At 42.6% G+C, this 25,839-nt stretch overlaps 1 protein-coding gene across 3 annotated transcripts; it reads left to right on the forward strand.

The window, feature by feature from the left end:
- Window positions 1-37: 37 nt before the first annotated feature.
- On the forward strand, window positions 38-25,839 carry UBE2D2 (ubiquitin conjugating enzyme E2 D2). 3 transcript variants are annotated; one of them, XM_035103474.3, is made up of 7 exons: window positions 38-86; window positions 16,812-16,875; window positions 18,365-18,396; window positions 18,477-18,554; window positions 18,644-18,749; window positions 23,551-23,644; window positions 24,982-25,839. In XM_035103474.3, exons 1-7 carry the CDS (start codon window positions 63-65, stop codon window positions 25,025-25,027), a joined length of 444 nt encoding a protein of 147 aa, XP_034959365.1. In that variant the 5' UTR covers window positions 38-62; the 3' UTR covers window positions 25,028-25,839. The 3 variants fall into 3 exon arrangements, with proteins under 3 accessions (XP_034959365.1, XP_088532103.1, XP_088532102.1); XM_088675977.1 differs by having other exon boundaries at window positions 23,593-23,644; XM_088675976.1 differs by lacking the exon at window positions 38-86 and adding an exon at window positions 5,562-5,702 and having other exon boundaries at window positions 23,593-23,644.

The following is a 25,839-nucleotide window of genomic DNA, read 5'->3' on the forward strand; positions in this document are numbered from 1 at the left end:
CTCCCTCTCTCCCTCCCTCCCTCCCTTCTCGCGCGCCGCCCTCAACAGGCTCCGCCGCCGCGATGGCGCTGAAGAGAATCCACAAGGTAAGGAGTCAACGCGGCCGGGAGGCTGGCACGGAAGCCTCCGCTCCTCCTCGCGGCTCCAAGGGTTGGCCGGGTCCGGATTTCCTCGCGCCCTCGGCGGGGTCATCGCGGCCGCGCGAAGCTGGGCTTGGAGGCCTGGGCGGCCGTGAGGGGTTCCGCTGCCTCCGCTTTGCATAAGCTGGGCCTGCCCTGGGCCGGCCGGCCTCCCTCCCTCTCCGGGGAGGCCTCGCGGCAGCTTTCCACCGCGTTCGGGCCGCGGCATCCCGGCCGGCCGGCGGGAGGCGCCTTCGGGGAGGGGGGCGCTCCATTCCCAGCGCCTCCCGGGATCGGTGCCTTCGCTCGCTTCTCGAACGAACCTTCTCTTTGTTCAGAGGCGCCTCGATCCTTTTCTCATCCTTCCCTCCTTCCTTTCCCCGAGCTTCTGCCGTCCTTGCGGCCTCCCCGGAGGCAACGCCACGCCATCTATAGCTTTCCCTGCCTTCCTCATCCGATGCAGTTTTGATAATACTGTTGCAAAACAAAAACAAGTCTGGTGGCCATCACTGGGAGAGACGCCTCGGCTCGATAGTTTTCTCGCTTCGAAGCAGGATCCTGGCCCAGACTTGAAGGCCCTTCAGGGGAACAAACGAACGAAACCTGCTTAGACTAGGATGTGCTAAAATCAGTCGCATGTGGCTACAGGTGTGTGTGCCCCCTCCCAAATAGCTCCCTGGGCTGCAGATCCCCCCTTTTGCTCCATAGAAATTCTGTACCAAAGCAGGTTGTGGAGGTGGGGGCCAAAGCCTAATTTCTTTCCTTTCAAAATCAGTGGAGTGAGTTACTCCGTTGAGTTTTATGTGAACGGAGAGAAAACGCCTGCATGCAGTGAGCTGAGCCGGTGGTGGTGTCGTACACTGGCTCTGGCCGTCTTCATACCGAGGGCCATGCTGCTCACTACTCCTGCTAGAGCTACACCTATATCCTCAGTCACTCCTTCTGCTCCTTTTGCCCCTTCTAGTGCCTATGTCTCAGGTGCTACAGAATTCTTTGCTTCACCTTCAGAAACGTGGCTTAAAGGTTCATTTTGTTTCTGGAAGAAACGTCCAAGCTGCAGTGCAGGCTGCATTGAACTGGGTTGGATTTACTGCCAAGTAAACATGAGTAGGACTTATTTATATTACTTTTTGGATCCTTATTTTTCAACTGGTTAACATTAGCCAGTATTCTAATGGGGAATAAAGCCAGTCAGAGAAAAAGGTGAGGAAGTCAATATGAAAATCTCCCTCTTGTGCACATAGTTTTAAAAAAAGACCTGAAACCTTTGTGGATAAATTCCTTTTCTCCAGGCCTACTGAAGTCACTAGTCCTAAAAACATGGACATTCTGTAAGGGTTGTTATTAGGCCAAGGCAGGCATCCCCAAACTGCGGCCCTCTAGATGTTTTGGCCTACAACTCCCATGATCCCTAGCTAACAGGACCAGTGGTCAGGGAAGATGGGAATTGTCCAAAACATCTGGAGGGCCGAAGTTTGGGGATGCCTGGGCTAAGGCATAGTTTTGACATTTTGTATTATTTGGTATCGGGAGATGTGAATAATACGGGAAACTTGATGGTACCTATTGCCTGACAATATTGATCATGAGGTCAAACATTACTGGCTGGTGGTACCTAATATCACGTGTCACGTACATGCACATATAAGGGAAGAGCTAGCTTCCAGCTAGTTCTTGCAGCAAGAGTATAGGTGGTGGCTTCATTTGCCTTCACTTAAAATCCTCCCATAGGAGATTCCTGGTTCTTTTTGGTTGCTATGGTTGACAGGTAATAGTCCCAGGTGATTTAGCAGTAGCATAAATTATGCTGTCTTTTGTAGTAACATACGTGACTACAGTATAGGCTTTGTAACTATGCCTTTTGCATCAAACAGTAATTTTAAGATTTATGAAAGTGGAATTTGTTGTGTGTCGTCTTGTTTTATATACAGTATATACTCTAAATGTTTTGGTTTGTTCAGTTACAGAATTAAAAAATGTTAGCAGTATATATGAGTATTCAGCTTCATGTTAAGGCCCCATATGCAGTGTTAGAAACACAAAATATATGTGCCAGGCGCCAAATGGATCCTTACTCCAAGGTTATAGTCGCCGAAATGGAATTTCTAGTTGCCATTTTGGGGCAAGACTGCTTTAAATGATGCACTGACTGATTGATTCTCAGTTAAAGATCTGGCTAGTTCAGATGACAACCTTGAGGTTTGAGAACTTGAAAGAAGAAAAGTCACTTGATCCAGGGACAGTCCACATATATATTGGCCTGTTGCAACTTCTTTTTTCTTAATGGTGAGTGCACTTGCTTAGGCTGCACAGAAAAAGCATTTGGGTTTCAGAAATTCATTTTGATTGTGCAGATAAAATATAACTGATAGAATTCTACAGGTTGGGGTATTAGTGTGTGAAAACAGTCCAGCTCCAATGATCCCCAGATGGTGGAGATGTCAGGTGCCATCCTGGCTCCCAGGCATCTTGGTCACAAGTGATCAAATGCCAGGTCAAAAATGTGCCTGGCTAATTTTGAACACTGTACCGTGGGTGTCCATGGGAGATGTGTGTGTGTACCCCCCTCCCCAATAATTCATGATGTCCAGATCCCCAGCTTTCTTTCTTTTTTAAAGCTTCTAGTATTTGTAGAACCTAAGATATGAGACAAAATGTTCAGGCATTATTCTTCTCATATTCTTGTAAGAAACTAGCTTGCAGATTCTGCTTTCAGTGTCTGTCTTTGCCATTGCCTCCCTGAAAAATTCCGGCAGATGCCTATGCTTCTTTTTCTCTTTTGTGAACTTTACTAGTTCACTGTACAGTGGTGCCTCTGGTTAAGAACCAGCAAGTGGACCCTTGCTCACCACCTTACACACTCAATTGGGAATCTGCACCTCTGTTTTGTAATTCTTTTTTTCCATGCCAGTTAAGCCCACATGGTTTGGTTTCTCTTGTTGGTCATGCGTTTCTACCGGTAACTGCACATGTGCAGGGTGGCACCTTCCTGTTTTGCCTCAGATGGCAAAACGGGCTGGGTCAGCCCCAATTGGATGTTTTTGGGCCAGTTGTGTGTGCTCAGCCTACCAGGAGTCCAACCTTTTTCAGCCGTGGGCCAGTCCACCACCCCTCAGACCATGTGGTGGGCCAGAAAAAAATATATGACAGAATTCCCATGCCCCACAAATAACCCAGAGATGCATTTTAAATAAAATGACACATTGTACTCATGTAAAAACATGCTGATTCCCGGACTGTCCACGGGCTGGATTGAGAAGGCATCCGGCCCCCGGGCCTTAGGTTACCTACTACCCCTGGGCCTTAATCTATGTCGCAGGGCTGTTTTGAAAATAAAATGGCTGGACAGAAAGAACCATGAGTATGTAATGCATCTATTACATATAAATGTAAAAGTAAAAGCCATACATGAAATCCTGAGTTTTTCTAGTCTTCCTCTTCACTCTTTTTGCAAATCTCTCATATGTTTGCTTTCAAACTCCCTTCAAATATCATGATGGTGCAAAAATGCATGTGCATTCCATCAGATATATACAGGTTCCAGCAAATTCACTTGCCAAAGCCTCTGAAGACTGGTGGAGCAACTTTCCTCCCAGGTTTGAAGAACTTTGAAGTGGGTGTAGGCTGTTGTTGAGGATTGTTTGGCAGCTGTGTTGACAAAACGTCTGCAGAGCTACTGGAAACCACTTCCTTTCTCTCTCGGATGGTGGAACTGGCAAATGTTGTCACCATTGCCTGCAACATGGAGTGCCTTTAGACTCTGACACCCAGCAGTACAATCTTCTCAGCTAGAAAAGGGATGGTGGACACAGCTCTATTGCTTGGCTTTGCCAGCAAGAACTTGGAAAACTTTGGCTCCTAGAGATGTAGAAAATGACTCTGAAAGCCACTGCCCCCTTTAAAATACACCCAGCCCTTTCCCACTCACGGCTTACATGCATTTTAAAGGTTAAATCATACATGCACGTGCCCTATTATTATTACTATTATTATTATCATCATCATATTTATTTATACCCTACCTTTTCCTTGGTCTGGACTAAAGGCAGCTTATAAATAAAATCAGGGACCACTAAAAACAGTTTACAAGCAGCAATCACTTTACATGTGTCCACTTGACACATTGATCACACACATGCTTGTTGCTGCTGACCTGGAAGTAGTCCAGAAATGGGTTGGGCTTATGCATGCTCCACTGATACACAGGGGGGCGGTCAGGAACAGAACCAAATGGTTGCCGCCTGTATCTGCCACTTCTCAGATTCATAAATATTTTATATCTGTATTGGCAGTCAGATTTCAAAGCATTGCCTTAGAAGCAGTTTTCAGACTTTACCTTCCATATGAACTTTCAAAGCCTCCATGAACTGGGCCAAATTTCTCCTGCCCATCTTTTCTCATACTGAATACAAAAATCTACCATGTACAGGCAACCCCGATTTACATGTAAGTCTGCTCTTTATGCCCTGATAAGCCCCCTTTTCTGGCCACTTCTGGGTTGCAGCAATGCATGTGTGCCATGATCGCACGTGCATTGAACTAGCGTAAAATGGTTGTTGCCTGTAGTATATTCATAGAATTGTAGAGTTAAAAGGGACCCTGAGGGTCATCTAGTTCAACCCCCTGCAATGCAGGAATCTCAACTAAAGCATCAATGACAGATGGACATCCATCCTCTGCTTAAAAACCTCCCAGGAAGTAGAGTCCACAACCTCCTGGGGGTCTTACTGTCAGAAAGTTTTTCCTGAGGTTCAGTCAGAATCTCGTTTCTTGTAACTAGAAGCCATTGATTTGAGTCCTTACCCTCCACAGCAGGAGAAAACAAGCTTGTTCCCTTTGCCATGTTACAGCCCTTAAGATATTTCAATATGGCTATCGTATCTCCTTTCAATCTCGTCTTTTCCAGGCTAAACATACGGTGCCCAGCTTCTTCAAGCACTCCTCCAGACCCTTGATCATCTTGATTGCCGCCCTCTGCACACGTTCCAGCCTGACAACATCCTCCTTAAATTGTGGTGCCCAGAATTGGACACAGTATTGTAGGTGTAGTTTGATCCAGGCAGAATAGAGGGGTACTATTATTTCCCTTGATCCGGACACTAGACTTCTATTGATGCAGTCTAGAATAACATTAGCAGTTTTTTTGCTGCTTCATCACACTGTTGACTCATGTTAAGCTTGTGGTCTACCAACACCCCTAGATCCTTTTCACATGTACTGCTAGTAAGCCAAGTTTCTGCTATCTTATATTTGTGCATCTGGTTATTCCTGCCTAAGAGCAGAACCTTACATTTGTCCCTGTTGACATTCTTTTTGTTAGATTGGGCCCAGTTCTCCAATCTGTTAAGATAATTTTGAATTCTGATTCTGTCTTCTGCAGCATTAGCTACCCCTCCCAGTTTGCTGTCACCTGCAAATTTGATGAGAGTCCTCACAATTGCTTCATCCAAGTCGTTTATGAAGACATTGAATGACAACAGCATCATGACAGAATCCCACTACAGTCATACCTCTGGATACGAATGCTGTGGGTTGCGTACAACACGGGCTACGAACACGCCAAACCCGGAAGTAACGGAACAGGTTACTTCCGGGTTCAGTGGTTTGAGCATGCGCAGAAGCGTCAAATGACGACATGCGCAGAAGCGCGGAATCGCAACCCGTGCGTGCGCAGAAACGGGTTGCGTACTGCTCATGTTGCGAATGGGGCTCTGGAACGGATCCCGTTCACAACCAGAGGTACCACTGTATTAGACTAGTGGAGTGTGAAGTTCAGTTGCTGGAGTTGCGGACCAACTTGCCTGCCCAGGAGATACTGTAGTTTAAAAAGAAACTGCAACATAGTTTCTGAATCTTGAATCTTGAAGTTGCCTTGCCTTGCAAACAAATGGTAAACAACCTTGCAAGATAACTTTCTGGTTGAGTTACCAAGTAAATGGCACGTTCTTAGCCACAATTCTTAGGTTAGATAGATGAGAGGTGAGGGCCAAAGCTTAATTTATTTACTTTCAAAATGACATGTTGTCAAATCCCGTTGCTGGAGAAAAAAAGTCTTTTTCCTACTGAGATTTGCAAGTGATACCAAATTCAGATAGGATAGGTAAAGGTAAAGGGACCCCTGACCATGAGGTCCAGTCGTGACCGACTCTGGGGTTGCGGCGCTCATCTCACGTTATTGGCCGAGGGAGCCGGCATACAGCTTCCAGGTCATGTGGCCAGCATGACAAAGCCGCTTCTGGCGAACCAGAGCAGCACACGGAAATGCCGTTTACCTTCCCACTGTTGTTGTTGTTTAGTCGTGTCCGACTCTTCGTGACCCCATGGACTATAGCACACCAGGCACTCCTGTCTTGCACTGCCTCCCGCAGTTTGGTCAAACTCATGTTCGTAGCTTCGAGAACACTGTCCAACCATCTTGTCCTCTGTCGTCCCCTTCTCCTTGTGCCCTCAATCTTTCCCAACATTAGGGTCTTTTCCAGGGAGTCTTCTCTTATGAGGTAGCCAAAGTACTGGAGCCTCAGCTTCACGATCTGTCCTTCCAGTGAGCACTCAGGGCTGATTTCCTTCAGAATGGATAGGTTTGATCTTCTTGCAGTCCATGGGATTCTCAAGAGTCTCCTCCAGCACCATAATTCAAAAGCATCAATTATTTGGCGATCAGCCTTCTTTATGGTCCAGCTCTCACTTCCATACATCACTACTGGGAAAACCATAGCTTTAACTATACGGACCTTTGTTGGCAAGGTGACGTCTCTGCTTTTTAAGATGCTGTCTAGGTTTGTCATTGCTTTTCTCCCAAGAAGCAGGTGTCTTAATTTCGTGACTGCTGTCACCATCTGCAGTGATCATGGAGCCAAAGAAAGTAAAATCTCTCACTGCCTCCATTTCTTCCCCTTCTATTTGCCAGGAGGTGATGGGACCAGTGGCTATGATCTTAGTTTTTTTGATGTTGAGCTTCAGACTATATTTTGCGCTCTCCTCTTTCACCCTCATTAAAAGGTTCTCCTCCTCACTTTCTGCTATCAAGGTTGTGTCATCTGCATATCTGAGGTTGTTGATATTTTTTCTGGCAATCTTAATTCTGGTTTGGGATTCATCCAGTCCAGCTTTTCGCATGATGAATTCTGCATATAAGTTAAATAAGCAGGGAGACAATATACAACCTTGTTGTACAGTACTCCTTTCCCAATTTTGAACCAGTCAGTTGTTCCATATCTAGTTCTAACTGTAGCTTCTTGTCCCACATAGAGATTTCTCAGGAGACAGATGAGGTGATCAGGCACTCCCATTTCTTTAAGAACTTGCCATAGTTTTTTGTAGCGGTACCTATTTATCTACTTGCACTTTGACGTGCTTTTGAACTGCTAGGTTGGCAGGAGCTGGAACCGAGCAACGGGAACTCACCCTGTCGCAGAGATTTGAACTGCCGACCTTCTGATCAGCAAGCCCTAGACTCAATGGTTTAACGCACAGCGCCACCCATCAGATAGGATACTATGGTACAAATTGACAAATTTATTTGTTTTTGGCATACAGGTTCAGTTGCTATTGATTACTGGAGTGGGATGTACTTTATAATAAGAGGACCATATTACCAAAGTGTAATAATTTTTCTTGACAATTCAAGAGGACATTGATATGAATTCCTGTTGGTTGACAAAGTTCATCTAGAGTAGTCGTGTACTAACCTTAGCTTTAACAATTAATGCTCTAATTTTTATGTAAACTCTTACCTAGAGTATATGGTGATGCTTCTGTTTGTGCTTTAAATGATACCAGTTTTGTCATTAAATTGCAATAAATGCTTCTCAGGAATGAACAGTACAGAAGATAGTTTGTCCATCTGAATTGTTTCCTTGTCATTACTGCTAATTGACAAGACAAGCCTTGGAAAAAGTTATCTCAAACTGTAAGAGAGAAAAGTTTAAATAACAAGGAATGCTTCTGGCCAAATGATGTTCAGCCTGTTTGCATAAGTGTAGGAGTCAGAAATCCATTGCCTAAGGCAGTGCCTGTGTCTTCCCACTGCTGAAAAGGACACCCAGCAGCATGCTCTGTATTCAGATTTTCTCATTAGAACCTAGTGCAGGGGTGGGCAACCTAAGGCCCAGGGGCCGGATGCGGCCCAATCGCCTTCTAAATCTGGCCCGCGGACAGTCCGGGAATCAGTGTGTTTTTACATGTGTAGAATGTGTGCTTTTATTTAAAATGCATCTCTTGGTTATTTGTGAGGCATAGGAATGCATTCATTTCCCCCCCTCAAAATATAGTCTGGCCCACCACATGGTTTGAGGGACGGTGGACTGGCCCACAGCTGAAAAAGGTTGCTGACCCCTGACATAGTGGATCAGCTGGTAAAGTAACCAGTGGCAAAGACCAAAGACTTGTAACTGAAATTAATCAATTGGTTTATTGTTAATCAAAATTGCATTTAAAGAAAAATACTTCACCTATAAAAGAATATTGGGAAAATGCATTGCAGTGTTGATGAAAGCAACTTAACTTGTCCTCCTCCTCCTTTGTTGCCCTGCACTCCACTCAGGTTTGGGAGGAGGAGAGAGAGAAAAATTATGTTGCTCTTGAGGAAGTTGTTAGACACAAAGACAATCATAATAGTGAACAGGCTTTTTGCTCCCTGTGCGAGTAATACAAAGGTTTGCTCATTCAGTGCAATTGTGTATTTAATGGGCTTCTGTCTTGAGGATTGTCCATTCAGAGTCCTAGTGTGAGTACTTGCACAGCTTTGTGGGTTGATAAAGACTGATCAGATATTGTGCTAATCCATAACCTGGGCTATACAAATGAGTTTAGGGGATGGTCCCTGATCCTCCATTACAACTCCATTATTGCTTTATTGGTTAGTTTACATGGTTTTATTATTTTACTGGTTTGTTTATTGATAATCTATTTATTGCTCATTGTGATTTGTGTAAAATTAAACTGCTTTGCGGCCTCCATTGCATCCTTACTATTCTAGATCAGTTTCAATTGTGGTTTCAGTCTGGCCTTGGCACAGAAACTGCCTTGGTTGCCTTATATGACGATCTCTGTTGGGAGAGAGATGGGGCAACATGTCCCTACTAATCTTCTTTGACCTCTCAGCGACTTTTGATACCATTGACCACTGTATCCTCCTGGAGGCTATCTAGGTTGAGGGTGGGTGGCACTGCTCTGCAGTGGTTCCTGTCCTACTTGGATGGTCCTTTTCAGTTGTTGATGCTTGGGGACTGTTTTTCAGCACCATGAAGCCTTCAATATGGTGCCCCTCAGGGCTCAATTATATACCCCATTTTGTTTAATATCTATATGAAGCTGCTGAGTGGAGCCATCCAGAGTTTTGGCGTGCATTGGCAGCAGTATGCTGAAGACACAAAGCTCTGTTTTCGCCTTTACATCTGCAGGTGTGGCAGTGGATGTGCTGTACCAGTGTCTTGCCTTGGTAATGAGCTGGAAGAGAGCCAATAAACTGAAGCTCAGTCGATATAAGACAGAGGCAATGATAGTGGGTGGTTCCTTGGACCAGTATTTCCCAACCGGAGGCCATATGCCCGCCGCCCCCGCCCCCCAGATATTCCAAGAGGGCCACAGATGAAAAATGCGTAAATTGGCCATAGCACAAGGCTAGGGGGTCACAGAGGGAAGTGAGGAAAAGAGATCATTTCCTAAAATTTAAAAAATCCTGATTGGCTGGCTATCTGCTTGGCCAATCACAAGTGGGTTGGGGGTGTCCCACCAGGGCCTAATGCTCCTTTTCCTCATGTGCATTTCCTTGGAGCAGTCCTAGTTTGTTTCCAGCAGGAGAGGGTGATTGCTGAGGCTCCCATTTTGACCAGTAGAGCCCGCGCAATCCAGACCCCCAGGTCAGGTAAGTGTGGTGGTGGAGTGGCAATGGGTAGGGCTGGGCGAGCCCCGGAGCTGCTTGTTGCTGCCGACAGTGCAAGGCCCAGTGGCAGCCTGGGCCTAACTCTGCAAGGCCCAGTGTGCAATCCACCCCAGCACCTAGCAGATCAGGGCCTTTGGATGTTGCCAAGGTGCCGCTGACTTGAATCTAGTAAATAACTTAAGTATCTACTCAGAAGAAAGCTGCACTAGGTTCAGTGGACCTTACTGCCAGGTATGCATGGAGGGAGGGCTATAGTGTTTTATCTAGGTAAACAGGGCTCCTCCGGATAACAAAATCTTTTTGCACTAGGTCAGTGGGCACCACTTTTTAAAATTCTCCCATATATACACAGAACTCTCTGTGCACCTTTTGGACTGTATCTGTAGGTTTCCCTCTATGTGTCAATTAACTCAGGTCAAATAAGTGTTCTTCAATTTTTATAACACATGGAAGATGGATCTCCCTCAAGAGGTTCTGGACCAGGGGTCCCCAAACTACGGCCCCCGGGCCGGATACAGCCCAATTGGCCTCCCAATCCGGGCCGCGACGACCCCTGCCGCCCGCTGCCGCCGCCCGCTCTTACAGTGCGCGGCGCAGCGGCAATCTTCAAAATCGACAAAAAATCGCCGATAATCCTTTGTGCGCATGCGTATGGGCCTCTCCCGACCCAGAAGAGGTCATTCCCGATGCACTTCCGGGTCGGGGGAGGCGCATGCGCACAAGCGATTTTTGGCGATTTTTATCCAACCGTGTGCGCATGCGCACGGGCGCGCACTCCCCTGCCCTCCGGCCCGCCGCGCGGTCGGCGCGGCGCGCACCGGCCCGAAGCCCGGTAAGTCTGGGGACCCCTGTTCTGGACTCTCCTTCCTTGGAGGTGGGATGGCCATCTGTCATGGATGCTTTAGCTGAGTTTCATTACAGTGGGTTGCACTAGAAAGATGACCGTTGGGGTCTCTTCCAGCTCCATAATTTTATGGGGTTTTTTTTTGCTTCAACAATATTTCATTATGTTCCTATCATTTTATGTAATTATATTTTGTATAAATTATAAAAATTATAAATAAAGCATGTTCTATTTACAAACCGAACATTTAAATAGCTACGTTTCTACCAGTAGAATGGGGTGTGTGGGCGTAGTCAGGACTCTTGTTAGGGGGGCAGGCTTTTGTTAGGCGGGGGGGCAGAACCTCAGATTTGTATTGGTTATTACTTATTGGTGGCATCTGTCCCCCAGCCCCCCTTGGCTACACCCATGGGGTGAGTACAGGAAGGAAACAAGGTTGGGGGCTCCTAGAGAGCATTCTCTGACACCACTGGACTTTTTGGAACCCGAATTTTCCTTTTGGACTTTTTAGAGAATGTGCTTTGCCCGCGCTCCCTTCCTACATCCTCACAGCTATCGGGTTGCTCAGGACGAGCGATCCCCGTCGTCCACCATAGCCTGCAGCAGACCCAGAAGTCTCAGTCACTCTTTCTTGGGCTGGGATGAGGAACATTTGGCCCCCCAGAAGTTGCTGGAGTCCCAACTTCTATTATCTCTCACAATTTGCTATGCTGGCTGTGGCTGATGGGAGCTGGAGTGGAGCAACATGTGTAGGGCCATGGGTTATTCGTCCCTAGTATAGTAGATTTCCTCCCTCAATTACTGATATTGATCAGTAGAATCAAGCAAGGATTTCAACAAAAACAAAGCTGGGAGGATGAAGGTCAGCGCATGAGCCTCCTTTTTTTAAAAAAAAGAAATCTGCAACCTTTTGTGGTTATTTAGTGGCTTAATATGTTAGACCTAATTTGAACTGAGAAGAACTAAATATCAAAAAATAAAAGTAAAATCTTTGAGAGAAGAATCCAGGTTTTCTTTGGGCTTCCTATTTAGAAGCTTGAGGTAGGAACACTTATTTGTAAGATTGTTTGCCTTTCTAATTAAAAGCTAAAGGTGGCATTTAAACTGACAGAGAAAGAACGTTAAACAAATGCTCAGTGTGCTTTACAAGTTGAATCTTTACAGGTTTACTCAGAAGTACCGTTGAATGCTTGGCTGCTTGGTATCTGAAGAAGTGTGCATGTACACGAAAGCTCATACCAGTGACAAACTTAGTTGGTCTCTTAAGGTGCTACTGGAATTTTTTAATTTTGCTTCCAGATAAGTATGCGTAGGAACCAGTATGTGATGGGGCAGTTGAAATGGCAGTTTCATAATTAGAATACAAAAAAACTTTTCTATCCACCTCTCTTTTACCCTTGAATTTATTGTTGAAATAACTTCTTATAGTATTATTAGGTGGTGTTTACATGGCTCCTCTTCATCCTGGAGAGTAGTGACTAGTGGGGTGCCACAGGGTTCTGTCTTGGGCCCAGTCTTATTCAACATCTTTATCAATAACTTGGATGATGGGCTTGAGGGCATCCTGAGCAAGTTTGCAGAGGACACTAAATTGGGAGGGGTGGCTAATGCCCCAGAGGACAGGATCACACTTCAAAATGACCTTAACAGATTGGACAACTGGGCCAAAGCAAACAAGATGAGTTTTAAAAGGGAGAAATGTAAAGTACTACACTTGGGCAAAAAAAATGAAAGGCACAAATACAGGATGGGTGACATCTGGCTTGAGAGCAGTACATGTGAAAAGGATCTTGGAGTCTTGGTAGACCACAAACTTGACATGAGTCAGCAGTGTGATGCAGCAGCTAAAAAAGCCAATGCAATTCTGGGCTTCATCAATAGGAGTATAGCATCTAGATCAAGGGAAGTAATAGTACCACTGTATTCCGCTCTGGTCAGACCTCACCTGGGCACCACAGTTCAAGAAGGATACTGACAAGCTGGAACGTGTCCAGAGGAGAGCAACCAAAATGGTCAAAGGCCTGGAAACAATGCATTATGAGGAATGGCTTAAGGAGCTGGGTATGTTTAGCCTGGAGAAGAGAAGGTTAAGGGGTGATATGATAGCCATGTTCAAGTATATAAAAGGATGTCATATAGAAGAGGGTGAAAGGTTGTTTTCTGCTGCTCCAGAGAAGCGGACACGGAGCAGTGGATTCAAGCTACAAGAAAGAAGATTCCACCTAAACATTAGGAAGAACTTCCTGACAGTAAGAGCAGTTCGACAGTGGAACTTGCTGCCAAGGAGTGTGGTGGAATCTCCTTCTTTAGAGGTCTTTAAGCAGAGGCTTGACAGCCATATGTCAAGAATGCTTTGATGGTGTTTCCTGCTTGGCAGGGGGTTGGATTGGATGGCCCTTGTGGTCTCTTCCAACTCTATGATTCTATGATTACATGTAATGTTCATTTGTTAGGTGCTATATCTTCTCAGGTTTTGGGTTTTCTCTCTAGGTGACATTTCCCTAGTGGCATATGATTGTGATTGGATCAGATCATTTTTATTCAAATGGTTAAGCAATCCATAATTGTGAGCGTCTTAAATGAAGGAGTTTAATGCCTAAAATCTGGTTTTCATCATCTCTTCTCTGTTCTCATAATAAAATTTCTTGGACAGAAGAATCAAACAAACATACATAAAGCCCAAGTTGCATAACTTCAGTATCAGTGTTGATGAATTTGTATGATATTGTTGTGGAACTGGACTTCATAGCTGCTTACTAGAAGCTTCTGCTTAGTTACCAGGCCCAGCCATGATTTGTAGACCCCTGACATACAGTATAGGGTGTAGTTCTAGGTTTCTGTTCAATGTAGCTTTTATAATCAAACTTGAAACCTACTACTTCCTTAAATTTTAAATATGCCCATAAAACTCCATAGAAGAGTAATATATTCCCCAGAAATCTTGAATGGTTTAGTTGAAGCAGAGGTGCCAAGTTCTGCACAGCATTGGGGTGTCTCATCGCATGTGCATGACATCACACATGCAATATGCTCGTTGGGAGGAGGCTGCGAGGCCCAGGGAGGGCTTCTGCCACCATGGGTAAACCCAATGTGGCCCTCCACTGCCACGGGGAGATGAAAGGGGGCCCTCTGCAGCCACAGGGAAGCCAGCTATCAGACATTATGATACTGTATATCGAAATATCATTATGTTTAGCTGGTGATATATTGCGACGTTGAAAACCAGATATCACCCAGCCCTACGTACATGTTTGCTTTATTGCGTTCTATTTAGGATAAATGCGCCTTCCTGGAGTAAAATATAACAGAATAAACATGACTTCAAGCCATAATATCAGTTACTTCAGGCATTTCTTTTAAAAGTTATTCAATTAAAAAGTATCTGAAAAGCTAGTCAGGCCTTTCTGTTAAAAATATGTTCCAAAGTGGTTTCAGCTTGTCTGAACCAGCATTGATTGGCTTTGATTTGTATGGACAAGCTGTGACTTGTTGTACAGGGTTCAGTGGTGAGTTGAGACTCAGCCTCAGTTCAGTGTTAGAAACTGAGATGTGAAAGTTGGGAGGTAAAGGGCACCTTAAACCTAGGTTATGGACGGAACAATGGAATGTCTAGGCACACTTTTTTAACAACAAGAATACAAAGCTGAAAATGAATGAACTGCAGCTAAAATATTATGTTCATTTTTCACATGGTCTAGTCCTTCCCCTGCCCACCCCCCTAATGTTCTTAAGAGGGTCTCCTCTCCAGTCTTCAGAAAGTAGGTGGAAGTGGGGAGGCAGAAAAAGGCCCTTCTTTCCTTCCACTCTGCAGTTTTAATCTGAAATCTTAGGCGCAGTCCTGTGCGCAAAGCTCAAAAACTGCTTGTGCTAATGAAATTCCCTGTCGCAAAATGAGCCTAGAATAATGGGAGTGTCGAATAACTGCTCCATTTATTTTATTGTCATAAAATATGGGAAGACACAAGTTAACTATTTTACTAACTTTTTGGTGAATCTGACATGTACAAATATATTTTCACTAAAGACTGGCTGCAAAAGAAAAAAAGGGCATGTAAAATGTGATATATTGCTGTAATCCTTTTAGTAAAATGGGTCACTAGCATCATTATTTCTTGACCCATCTAGTCTGGATGTGAGTGAAAGTTCTAACAAGGACTGAACCAAGGCCTGCAACTGGCCAAACTTGCATACTGTATCGGCAAATATTATATTTTTATGGCAGTTCACAAAAACGAAACGTCATGTGCAACAATGTTTTCAGACTTGTTTGATGTGTGAGTTTATTTTTTTTCCAGAATTTTGTTTGATACAGATTTTGTTGTAATAATCATGAAATGAAGTACAGTACAAGAATTCTTTCAAAGCGTTAATTCTATCATGCAACAGCAAGTTACCAATCTGCTGTGGAAGACTTTTTAAAAGGAAAGCCTGACTAGCTTTTCAGATACTGTTTAATTGAATAACTTTTTGAAGAAATGCCTGAAGTACCATAACTGATATTATACTTTGAAGTTTTGTTTATTCTGTTATACTTTACTCCAAAAAATAGAACCCAATAAGCCCAACATGTATGTACAAAATGTGTGTGTGTTTTTTTAAAAAAATACTTCTTATTCATTTTCAGGAAATACACAATATACAAAAAATAAACAATACACAGTTAACAAACAGAAAAAAAGAAAAAAAGAAAAAAATTCCTTAATCTTTACTAACTTATTTATTTTTCATCATGCGGGAACTTCCCTCAGTCCCACCTTCTGAGGCTCCTTTTCTTTCAACTTCTTTGGCAGGTTCATCTTAAAAAACATATCTCTACCGTAACATAATTTTAAATTTAATTTCTATCCTCTAATATTATTCTAATACAAACTGAAAGCTTACATATACTTCCCTATGGTAATTTATATATTGTAAAAAAAAATAATCAAATAAATTTTAAATTTCTGCCAATCTTCTTCCATCTTCTCCTCATCTTGATCACGGAGTCTCCCAGTCATCTTGGCGAGTTCCATATATTCCATCTTCATCTGCCAATCGTCAATCATTGGTATCTCTTGTGTCTTCCATAATTTAGCTATTAACAACCTAGCTGCTGTTGTGGCGTAACAAAAAGAATGTTCTGTCTTTAACATTAATTTCTTCTCCAACAATTCCAAGCAAAAAGGCCTCTGGTTTTTTTTTTAAATGAAATGTGTATTTCAACACCTTTTCCCCCTCATTATAAATCTTTCCCCAGAAGTCTTTTGCTTGGGGGAAGTCCACCACATGTGGTAAAAGGTACCTTCTTTCTCACATTTCCAACATTTATTATCTGACATAAGGTGTTAATTCCATACATCAGTGGGCCATGGCACCCTGAGGTGCCTTGAATGATTGTCAGGGGTGCCGTGAGTAACACTGGCTTCTGTCCCTCTTTCCTTCCCTCCCTTCCTCTGATGTCTTCTTGCGTTTCTGCCGGCTCTGCAGGCAAGGGGTGACCTAACTGGGCTCCTGAGCCCCACAGGGGTGCCACAGGAAGAATGTAGTTGGTCAAGGGAGCTGTGGACCCAAAAAGGTTGAAAACCTCTGCCATACATGGTTGTGTGAAACATATATCTAATGCTGGAAACAAGCTAAAACTAAATTAGAAGCAAATAGTCGAGCAAGTTATAGAACTATGCCTCCTTAATGTTAACAACGTTTATTTGAAGCACTGAAAGAAAGTTGCTATGCTTCACCAAAATCAGGTTGCTTCATATATTAGCATTTTGTTTTTATAACAGGACTTAAATAGAGGTATTAATGTTGATATTTTCTGTGTTTTTCTGTAAGTTTTTAATTGGCATTTAATAATAATAATAATAATAATAATAATAATAATAATAATAATAATAATAATAATAGCTATAGTAGAGTGCTGTTTGCTACGACTGTTGTATGGAAATAAAATTACTGTATTTTGAGTCAATTGTGTGTTTGTTTTTAGGAATTGAATGATCTGGCACGTGATCCTCCAGCACAGTGTTCAGCAGGGCCTGTTGGAGATGATAGTAAGTACCTATAATTGAGAAAAGGCCTTCAAAAGAGCACTTCCTCAGGCAGAAAGAAAAACCGACTTGCACATATACAATTGAGGTTTTGTTTTTAAAATCTTTAAACAGGCATAATCAATTTAGAACCAGAATTACATAATCTTAATTTTCTTTTAGGATATACATTTAAACAGTGACTAAATTGGTTAAACAAATTTCACCCTGGCGACTACCTGCCCAAACTTCTCCAAAGGCTACATGCCCTTTATTTCAACTTAAAACAAATTGGTGATAGTCTCACTCTTTTTAAAAATAACATGTTTACTTGACCACATGATAGAATCTTTAATGTTTATCTTGAACAAATTTTTGCTGTTAATTTCTTTATAACTTTTTGTTGCAGGAAATTATCTATGCATTCAATAAACTAAGCTTATAAATTTCCTTGTAAGGCTGTCTCTCCAGTAAAGTACTTAATGGAAAATAAATATGTGTTTAAATGAAGCATTTAGTGACTAATTTGAACAAACTTTGATAGGTCTATTACAAGAAGTAAGTTGTGTGTTGTGGTGAAGAGGCAACTCTTGCACCTTCCTAAGTACAGTAGTTATCTGTATTAAAATGCTCAATATGAAAAATGCTTTTCTTCCAAATAGATTGTTGTGAAACATGAATAATAATAAAAATAATAATTTATTATTTATACCCCGCCCATCTGGCCGGGTTCCCCCAGCCACTCTGGGCGGCTTCCAACAAAATATTAAAATACAGAAATCCATCAAACATTAAAAGCTTCCCTGAACAGGGCTGCCTTAAGATGCCTTCTAAAGGTCTGGTAATTGTTATTCTCTTTGACATCTGGTGGGAGGGCATTCCACAGGGTGGGTGCCACCACCGAGAAGGCCCTCTGCCTGGTTCCCTGTAACTTGGCTTCTCGTAGTGAGGGAACCACCAGAAGACCCTCAGTGCTGGACCTCAGTGTCCGGGCAGAACAATGGGGGTGGAGACGCTCCTTCAGGTATACTGGACCGAGGCCGTTTAGGGCTTTAAAGGTCAGCACCAACACTTTGAATTGTGCTCGGAAACGTACTGGGAGCCAATGTAGGTCTTTCAGGACCGGTGTTATGTGGTCTCGGTGGCCGCTCCCAGTCACCAGTCTAGCTGCCGCATTCTGGATTAGTTGTAGTTTCCGGGGTGAATAGAACACACATCTACTTCCACTGAACAATTAACTTCATTTTTGAGGCCTTGACTGTTGTTGCAGGAGTAATTCTGTACATGGCATGTTTTATTTGGTTTCTTGCATGTTGTCCATACCCTGCTTATGTCGCAACATTTGACAAAGTTGAGTGTGTAAGCCAGACAGTAAGCTGAAATACTGACTCTCTAGTCGAGCTAAGAGTGAAATATTGGTGACGGATCTACTTTTGCTGCACCATATTCAAGGCATTCTATTTGGACTGATAGCTGCAAGTAAGGTCATATCTCGTTTTCCTTCCTCTTCCAGTGTTCCATTGGCAAGCGACAATAATGGGACCAGTAAGTATCTTTCTAACCTGAAATAGCATTTATAAACTTAACTTTAAACTTTCTTCTAATAGTTTTTCTTTTCTTTTCAGAATGACAGTCCTTATCAGGGTGGGGTGTTCTTCTTGACGATTCACTTCCCAACAGATTATCCCTTCAAACCACCTAAGGTGGGTTTCTTGTTTACATCCTAACAGTGCTGATGTAGTATCTGTTTTAGTAAACAAAAGCTGCATGAAAGAATGTCCTTGTCTTACAGGTTGCATTTACAACAAGAATTTACCATCCAAATATCAACAGTAATGGCAGTATTTGTCTTGATATTCTACGGTCACAGTGGTCTCCAGCATTAACTATTTCAAAAGGTAAGCATCGTGGCTCTGAGCCTAAATGAATGGTAAGTGATTTCTAATGTTAATGTAAAATGCATTGCATATTTCCCAAGGTGATTTATCTCTTTAACTGGCACATACTAACTGCCCAGTTTCTTGATTATACCTGATTAAGTATTTAAAGCTATGTATGGTGCATTCTACAAAAGCTTCCTCCGCCCAGCTAGGTTACTAAATTTGAGCTGGCTAGTCTGCCAATATTGAACAGTTAGGAGGGCCCTGTTTCAAGCATGTACTATGGTTGAGAGGGCGAAGTAGCATCTTAACATGTGTGCAACATTCACCAGAAGATACCTGTATCACAGACGAAGGAGAGACTTGCTGCTTTCTAAGCATAACAAAGGTCAGTGTGGAGTACTGAAGGGATATATATAAAACAAGGGGCAAAACAGCATCTGGAAACTACCAGTCAAGCAAAAGATATGACACCCAGAGGTGACGCTTTTTGGAAAGTTTTGAATCTGAAAATTTTCTGATGCCCCATGTAGATTGGGATCTGATTCAGCTTGTTTGATTTGTATTTAGTAAGCACAACACACACACACACACACACACACACACACACACACACACACACACAAATATAGGTATTATGTGGTGGTCATTAGCCTAAATTGTTCTAAAAGAGGTTATTATGTGAATCCATAGTGTAGCTTCCTTACTAGCTAGTTACCAAAACTTATCTCCATTGTGGTGTGTGTTTGTAATTAAGTGGTATATAAATTGTTGAAATGAAATAAATAAACAATCATCTATAAGCTGCATACAGAAACTCAATTACAGTTGTTGTGGTTTAGCACTGTTGCACATAAGCTGAGTTAGAACAGATAATTGTTATGTGAGCCTCCTTAGGGAGAGTGTGCTACAACTTGAGGGCTATTATTGAAAACATGAAACTAGCTGCAGAGTCAGAATATGCTTTTAGGTGCAATGGCAGTTGCAATATAACAAGAATTAAGTAATGAGAAGGACATTGAGCATGCCCAGGCAACTTTCCCCTTTTACCATGGCTGCATGCATCTGATACCTGGAGCCTATGCGCCCCCCCCCCACTTTTGCTGATTTTCTTGCTTGATGAGCCTGCACACAAAAACTCCCAATTATCTTGTGGATACGCCAGTGCTGTAAATAGCCCGCCAAATTGCCGCAGCCAGTCGTCAGCAGGCCTTGCTGTAGCAACCAATCACACGCCCAATCACCGCTGCCAATCTCCTGCTGCCTAGTCTTCCAGCATATTCCACTGATTGTGTTTGCAGCCTTTGTAGGTATGTGCTAGGGTTGCTAGCACATACTTCAACTCACACTTCAACTGAGTGGTGAGATACAAGTATGTGTTTAAATATGCCATTGAAATCAGTTTAAATTAGATGGAGTTAAACTTGAAATTCAATTCAGATTTCATCCAAACTAGTCCCCCCCCCAAAAAAAGATTATCTGCTCTGCTAGCCTCCCCTTAGAGGCTGATAACACCAAGGTTGTAGGTTCAATCCCCATAAGGGACAGCTGCATATTCCTGCATTGCAGGGGATTGGACTAGATGATCCTATGGGTCCCTCCCAATTCTGATTTATGCTTCTGTTTCATAATCTGGTTCCCACTTCATGTAAGCAGCCCCTGACCTGGTTTTGTCCCAGTTTTGTCAGTCTCAATTTACATGTAAACTAATTGAATAGGTGACACATGATGTGTTCTGTTCAGCGCCCAACACTTGGTGTTAAGTATCTAGATCTTTGGAAGATGCTAGTTTAAAAGCATTTGGAAGGGGCTGAGGCAACAGCAGGTATGTTGCATAGTGGTGGCAAGGGAGATAACCCTGTCAGTCACAATTTTAAGTCCCTTTGTGATTAATTATTTCAGTTTAATTAGCGGTACATGTGTGCTGTCACTCCATCCCCAGTAACTGGTCTGTACAGGCAGTGTGTTGTTTTAAGAGAGATCTGCCAAACCACACACACAATTTAAAAGGTCAAATATTGTTTAATTAGCTAAAGGCCTGGAAGAGAAAGATTTTTGCTTGGCTTCTAAAGATATGCAGTGCGGGTGTCTAGGGAGTTGTTGTTTAGTCGAGTCCGACTCTTCGTGACCCCATGGACCAGAACACGCCAGGCACTCCTGTCTTCCACTGCCTCCCGCAGTTTGGTCAGACTCATGTTCGTAGCTTCGAGAACACTGTCCAACCATCTCGTCCTCTGTCGTCCCCTTCTCCTTGTGCCCTCAATCTTTCCCAGCATCAGGGTCTTTTCCAGGGAGTCTTCTCTTCTCATGAGGTGGCCAAAGTATGGGAGCCTCAGCTTCAGGATCTGTCCTTCCAGTGAGCACTCAGGGCTGATTTCCTTAAGAATGGATAGATTTGATCTTCTTGCAGTCCATGGGACTCTCAAGAGTCTCCTCCAGCACCATAATTCAAAAGCACCAATTCTTCCGTGATCAGCCTTCTTTATGGTCCAGCTCTCACTTCCATACATCACCACTGGGAAAACCATAGCTTTAACTATACGGACCTTTGTCAGCAAGGTGATGTCTCTGCTTTTTAAGGTGCTGTCTAGGTTTGTCATTGCTTTTCTCCCAAGAAGCAGGCGTCTTTTAATTTCGTGACTGCAGTCACCATCTGCAGTGATCAAGGAGCCCAAGAAAGTAAAATCTCTCACTGCCTCCATTTCTTCCGCTTCTATTTGCCAGGAGGTGATGGGACCAGTGGCCATGATCTTAGTTTTTTTGATGTTGAGCTTCAGACCATATTTTGCGCTCTCCTATTTCACCCTCATTAAAAGGTTCTTTAATTCCTCCTCACTTACTGCCATCAAGGTTGTGTCATCAGCATATCTGAGGTATCTGCATATCTAGTGAAAGTGTTCCACAAATGGGGAGCCACTGCAGAAAAGGCCTGTTGCCACCTTCTAGACCTCCCATGAAGAAGGGCCTCAGATGATGATCACAGGGTGTGGGTTTGTTCATATGGGGAGAGGTGGTTCTTGAAGTACTGCAGTCCTGAGCTGTTTAGGGCTTAATAGGTCAAAACCAGCACTTTGAATTGGGCCAGGAAATGGTCAGCCAGTGCGGTCGAGCCAGGGTTGGTGTAATGCTCAAACCATCTTGCCCTGGTGCACAGCCTGGCTGCCGAATTCCTGCACAAGCTGAAGTTTCCAAACTGTCTTCAGAGGCAGCCCCACATTGCTGTAATCTAACCTAGAGGTTGCTGAAGCATAGATGACAGAAGCGTGGCTTTCCCTGTCGAGATAGCTGGGGCACCAGCCAAAGCTGATGGAAGCCACTAAGCACCTCCAAGGCCACCTGAGTCTCAAGTGGCAGCCAAGGATCTAGAAGTACCCCCAAGCTGTGTGCCTGCTCCTTCAGATGGAATGTAGTCCCATCAAGAGCAGGCAACCTCCCATCCATCTGGTCCACAGAATCCCAACCACTAAGAGTGTCTGCATTCAATTTCTTGAGGAGTGATTTTTCTTTCAAGCAGGCAGGGAGCACCCTGATCTTGCAGGGAGGCATTAATCACATCCCTGGTCCAGCCAGCCTTCCTCTCCCTGCTAGTTTTTTTATCAGCCAAGAGGGGCAAGGGTCCAGACTGTGAGCAGTCACCCTGACTGATCCAAGCAATTTTTCCACATCCTTGAGCTGAAACTTAGCTAGCTAGTGATGAGAGATTGGGAAACTATCCATAGAAGAACCTTTCCACTTCCCAAAAAATATTGTTCCATTAAAAAATAGAACCAATACCAACCCAACTGAGCAAAGCTGTTTTTAAACCCCCCCTTGCCCCTTGTTGTTTTTTTTAAACAAACCCTCTTTTCAAATAAAATATTTCTGATTGCTGGGGGAGGGGAGAGGAACTTCAAATTATGATCAGTTCAGGGCAGCCTTCTCCACCTGGTAGTTTTGAACTATGCCCCAGGCAGCACAGCTAAAGCTGATGGGAACAGCTAGAAAGGCTTGTTACAGTTAATACAATTATCCAATATTACAGCAAATTGTTGTGTTTGAAGCCTTTTTGTTTTCATTGCTGCATAAGATGTTGAGTGTTATTTCTTGGCTATAGTTTTTCGCATTGAAGTAAGTAGCTTTCAATGTATATGAATTCTGTACAAGTGAGTACTGTTCCATGATGGACCTTGTTTTATTAGCCATAAATAGTACCAGAAATGTCAAGTAAGTGTCAACCTCATAGAGGAAGTATTTGAAAGAAAATTCCTGGAAATCTGGGATTTTTAGCTTTATACACAAACTATGGAACATCTAAACCAGCAGGAACCATAATGTTTTTAGTTTTGTTAACCTGTATGTATTTTTAATATAGTATAAAGGAGTCTTTGTTTTCCTTAAAAATAAAAAGGTGGTGGGAGGTGAAAAAGAAATACAGGATTGCGGGCGAGGTAGGAAGGAACATACATTCCCAGTGTCTTAAATTGGACTCTTGTACCAATTCTATTCTCATGGTTGCCAAGCTCCAGTATTTAAATTCCAACTGGCAATGTGGCTGCTGTTTCCCTACATTAGTCAGGAAAGGCATAGTTTCCAATTCTGCCACCAGCCCCAGTGTGTAGAGTAGGGAAGGTGTGTCAGATGGGAAGGTGCTTGAACCACACACCCACTCCCCTGTTTTTCAGCCATGTGGAAGGAGAGCAGTTTCAACCTACACCTCAGTGCTAGATTATAAAATTACAGAAAGGTGGGATGGAGGCTAAATGAAGAATAGAATGAACTTGCTTCTTACCTGTATTCAGCTGTACTTAAAAATTCTAATGTAGTGTGTTCTTCCCTCTAGTACTTTTGTCCATCTGTTCTCTGTTGTGTGATCCCAATCCAGATGATCCCTTAGTGCCTGAGATTGCACGGATCTACAAAACAGATAGAGAAAAGTGAGTATGGAAGCTTTTTTTAAAGCTGAAAACCCAAGAATGGACAAACAGTTTGAAGACTTTGTCAACTAACTCTTTGACTAACTCTGTGCCATTGGCACTATTCTTTCTTTTTACAGGGTGTCATCTGCTTCTGTTAGTTGCCTTGTATTTATATTTCCAGCTTTAAAGTATTCGATCTCAGTCAGTAATTAGGGTTATTTTTTCAATTGGGCTGGTTAATCCAATAAAATTTCAGTTAGTGTCCTCTGTACCTTTATACAGGACTGTTTTGCAGTTGCCTCTCTTAGTCCTTACAGTTTCTGCATTTAGGCTACAGAGGGAGAAACAACTTAAACTTCTGCCACAAGACAACCTGATTCTGGTGGTGGTAGGTGAAAAAGAAATACAAGAGTTTGGCTTCATGAGTAGCTGCAGGGATAATAATGGACAGATATTGCTAATTGTAGTGAAAAAATTTTGAGGTTCAATTGATTCATTTTAATTATATATTTTCCCAGTCAATTACTACCATGAATGAATAGTTCAACTTGAGGCAATTCTATTACAACATGGAACTAAAACTTCCTTTAACAGTGTAAAAAGCATTTAGTGAAGCTTGAGCGCAATGAAAAGGGACACTCTGAAATGCAGCATCTTTCAACACCCGACATCAAGATAATTGTAAAAGTGACAAGTCAGGACTAAAAACAAGAACCTGGAGTTGGTTCTTAACATTTGAGCTTCTCTAAAAGTGCAAACTTGAATAACAGGTGATTGCTGCATAAAATGTTTCTTAAATTCTTCCAGTTATGCTTGCTGATATGAAACTGAAAATCTACTGGTTTGTAATTGTTCAGATGGCAAGAGCAAGTGGAAACAAACGTTCAAAATTTAGAAGATTTTGCAAGACTGTGGCCCATGTTGTTGTTTTAATGGTTTTCAGGCACCATTTATGAACTGCAAGGCTTTCTGAAGTTTTTCTTGAATATTTTGTACTGCTTAAGAACTCAAACATTTCAAATGCCTTTTAAACTCTGTGTAGCATATGTGTATGTGGTTACTGTTTTTGTTTGTTACTATGTATGGTATGTGTTTTTACATTGTAAAGTATCCTTTGATCCTCAGATAAAGGGCAGTATAGAATTATTATTATTATCATCATCATTATCATTATCATTATCATTATTAACTGTATTCTGATTGCAATGTTATGGAGACTTTGTAAAGTTACTTTGCCTAGTGCTTTATCTTGATTGGGTGCTAGAAATAACTTATGGTTAATAAGATCTTAGCAAAGGGCTTCTACTGCTTGGTGCAGTTTGCACGTCATTAATCGTCCTTTTTTATACATACAGGTACAACAGAATAGCTCGAGAATGGACTCAGAAGTATGCGATGTAATTAAAGAAATTATTGGATAACCTCTACAAATAAAGATAGGGGAACTCTGAAAGAGAAAGTCCTTTTGATTTCCATTTGACTGCTTTCTATGAGCCCACGCCTCATCTTCCCCTGTGCACATGTTTACCTGATACAGCCGTGCTGCGTGTTGTACATACTTGGAACAATGAAATACTGTATTCCATACCAACATTGACTCCTAGCAAAGAAATGTGTGTGAAAAGCCAGTTCTTCAAAGTCTAGTTGTGAGCATAAAAGCATTCCTAAAATATTTAAATTGGGCATAAACCAAAGGTAGGGGGAGGGGGCAGAGAGTAAAAGTCTTTCAGTGATTGAAAAGGAGAATTTTGCTTAAGTGGAATCCTTTTAAACTCATAACAGTTATGAAAAACGTATGTGAAGAACTTGAAGCTGTTTCTGTATTTTTATTCTGAAGGACCTACTTTGGTAAATGTATGACCAACAAGATCAAACTGTACCCACATCCTGTGTTTAAAGGTCTAAGTTTAACTGGTCAGCATTTAAATGCATTGGAGCTATTAGTGCATCAAGTGACGTTGATTTTGTTTCAGCTCCTCCCCCCCTCCCCCCTTCCCTTCATAATTTTGGTTTGTATGTGTTTTCTCAGTTAACATAGCTAATAGCTCTTATTTTCTTAAGTTTTTAACTGCTTAGGTCTTTCTGGATGTAAGGGTAAAAATTCATTTGACAGACTTGTGTATATTTAAAGACCCAAATGCTCCTTTGGAGCTTGTACGTTCAAGAATGATTAATCTGTGTAATAAACTGATTACTACAGTCATTACATATAA

The sequence above is a fragment of the Zootoca vivipara genome, chromosome 8 (genome assembly GCF_965207765.1).
Source record: "Zootoca vivipara chromosome 8, rZooViv2.hap1.1, whole genome shotgun sequence".
Taxonomy (NCBI): domain Eukaryota; kingdom Metazoa; phylum Chordata; class Lepidosauria; order Squamata; family Lacertidae; genus Zootoca; species Zootoca vivipara.

Excerpts from the sequence above, each read along its gene's own strand:
- UBE2D2 (XM_088675976.1), top strand. The coding sequence starts at position 5,577 with ATGAAGACATTGAATGACAACAGCATCATGACAGAATCCCACTACAGT. Across the intron at positions 5,703-16,811 it reads ACCCGGAAGTAACGGAACAG|GAATTGAATGATCTGGCACG; the intron begins GTTACTTCCGGG and ends GTTTGTTTTTAG. Across the intron at positions 18,555-18,643 it reads ATCCCTTCAAACCACCTAAG|GTTGCATTTACAACAAGAAT; the intron begins GTGGGTTTCTTG and ends CTTGTCTTACAG.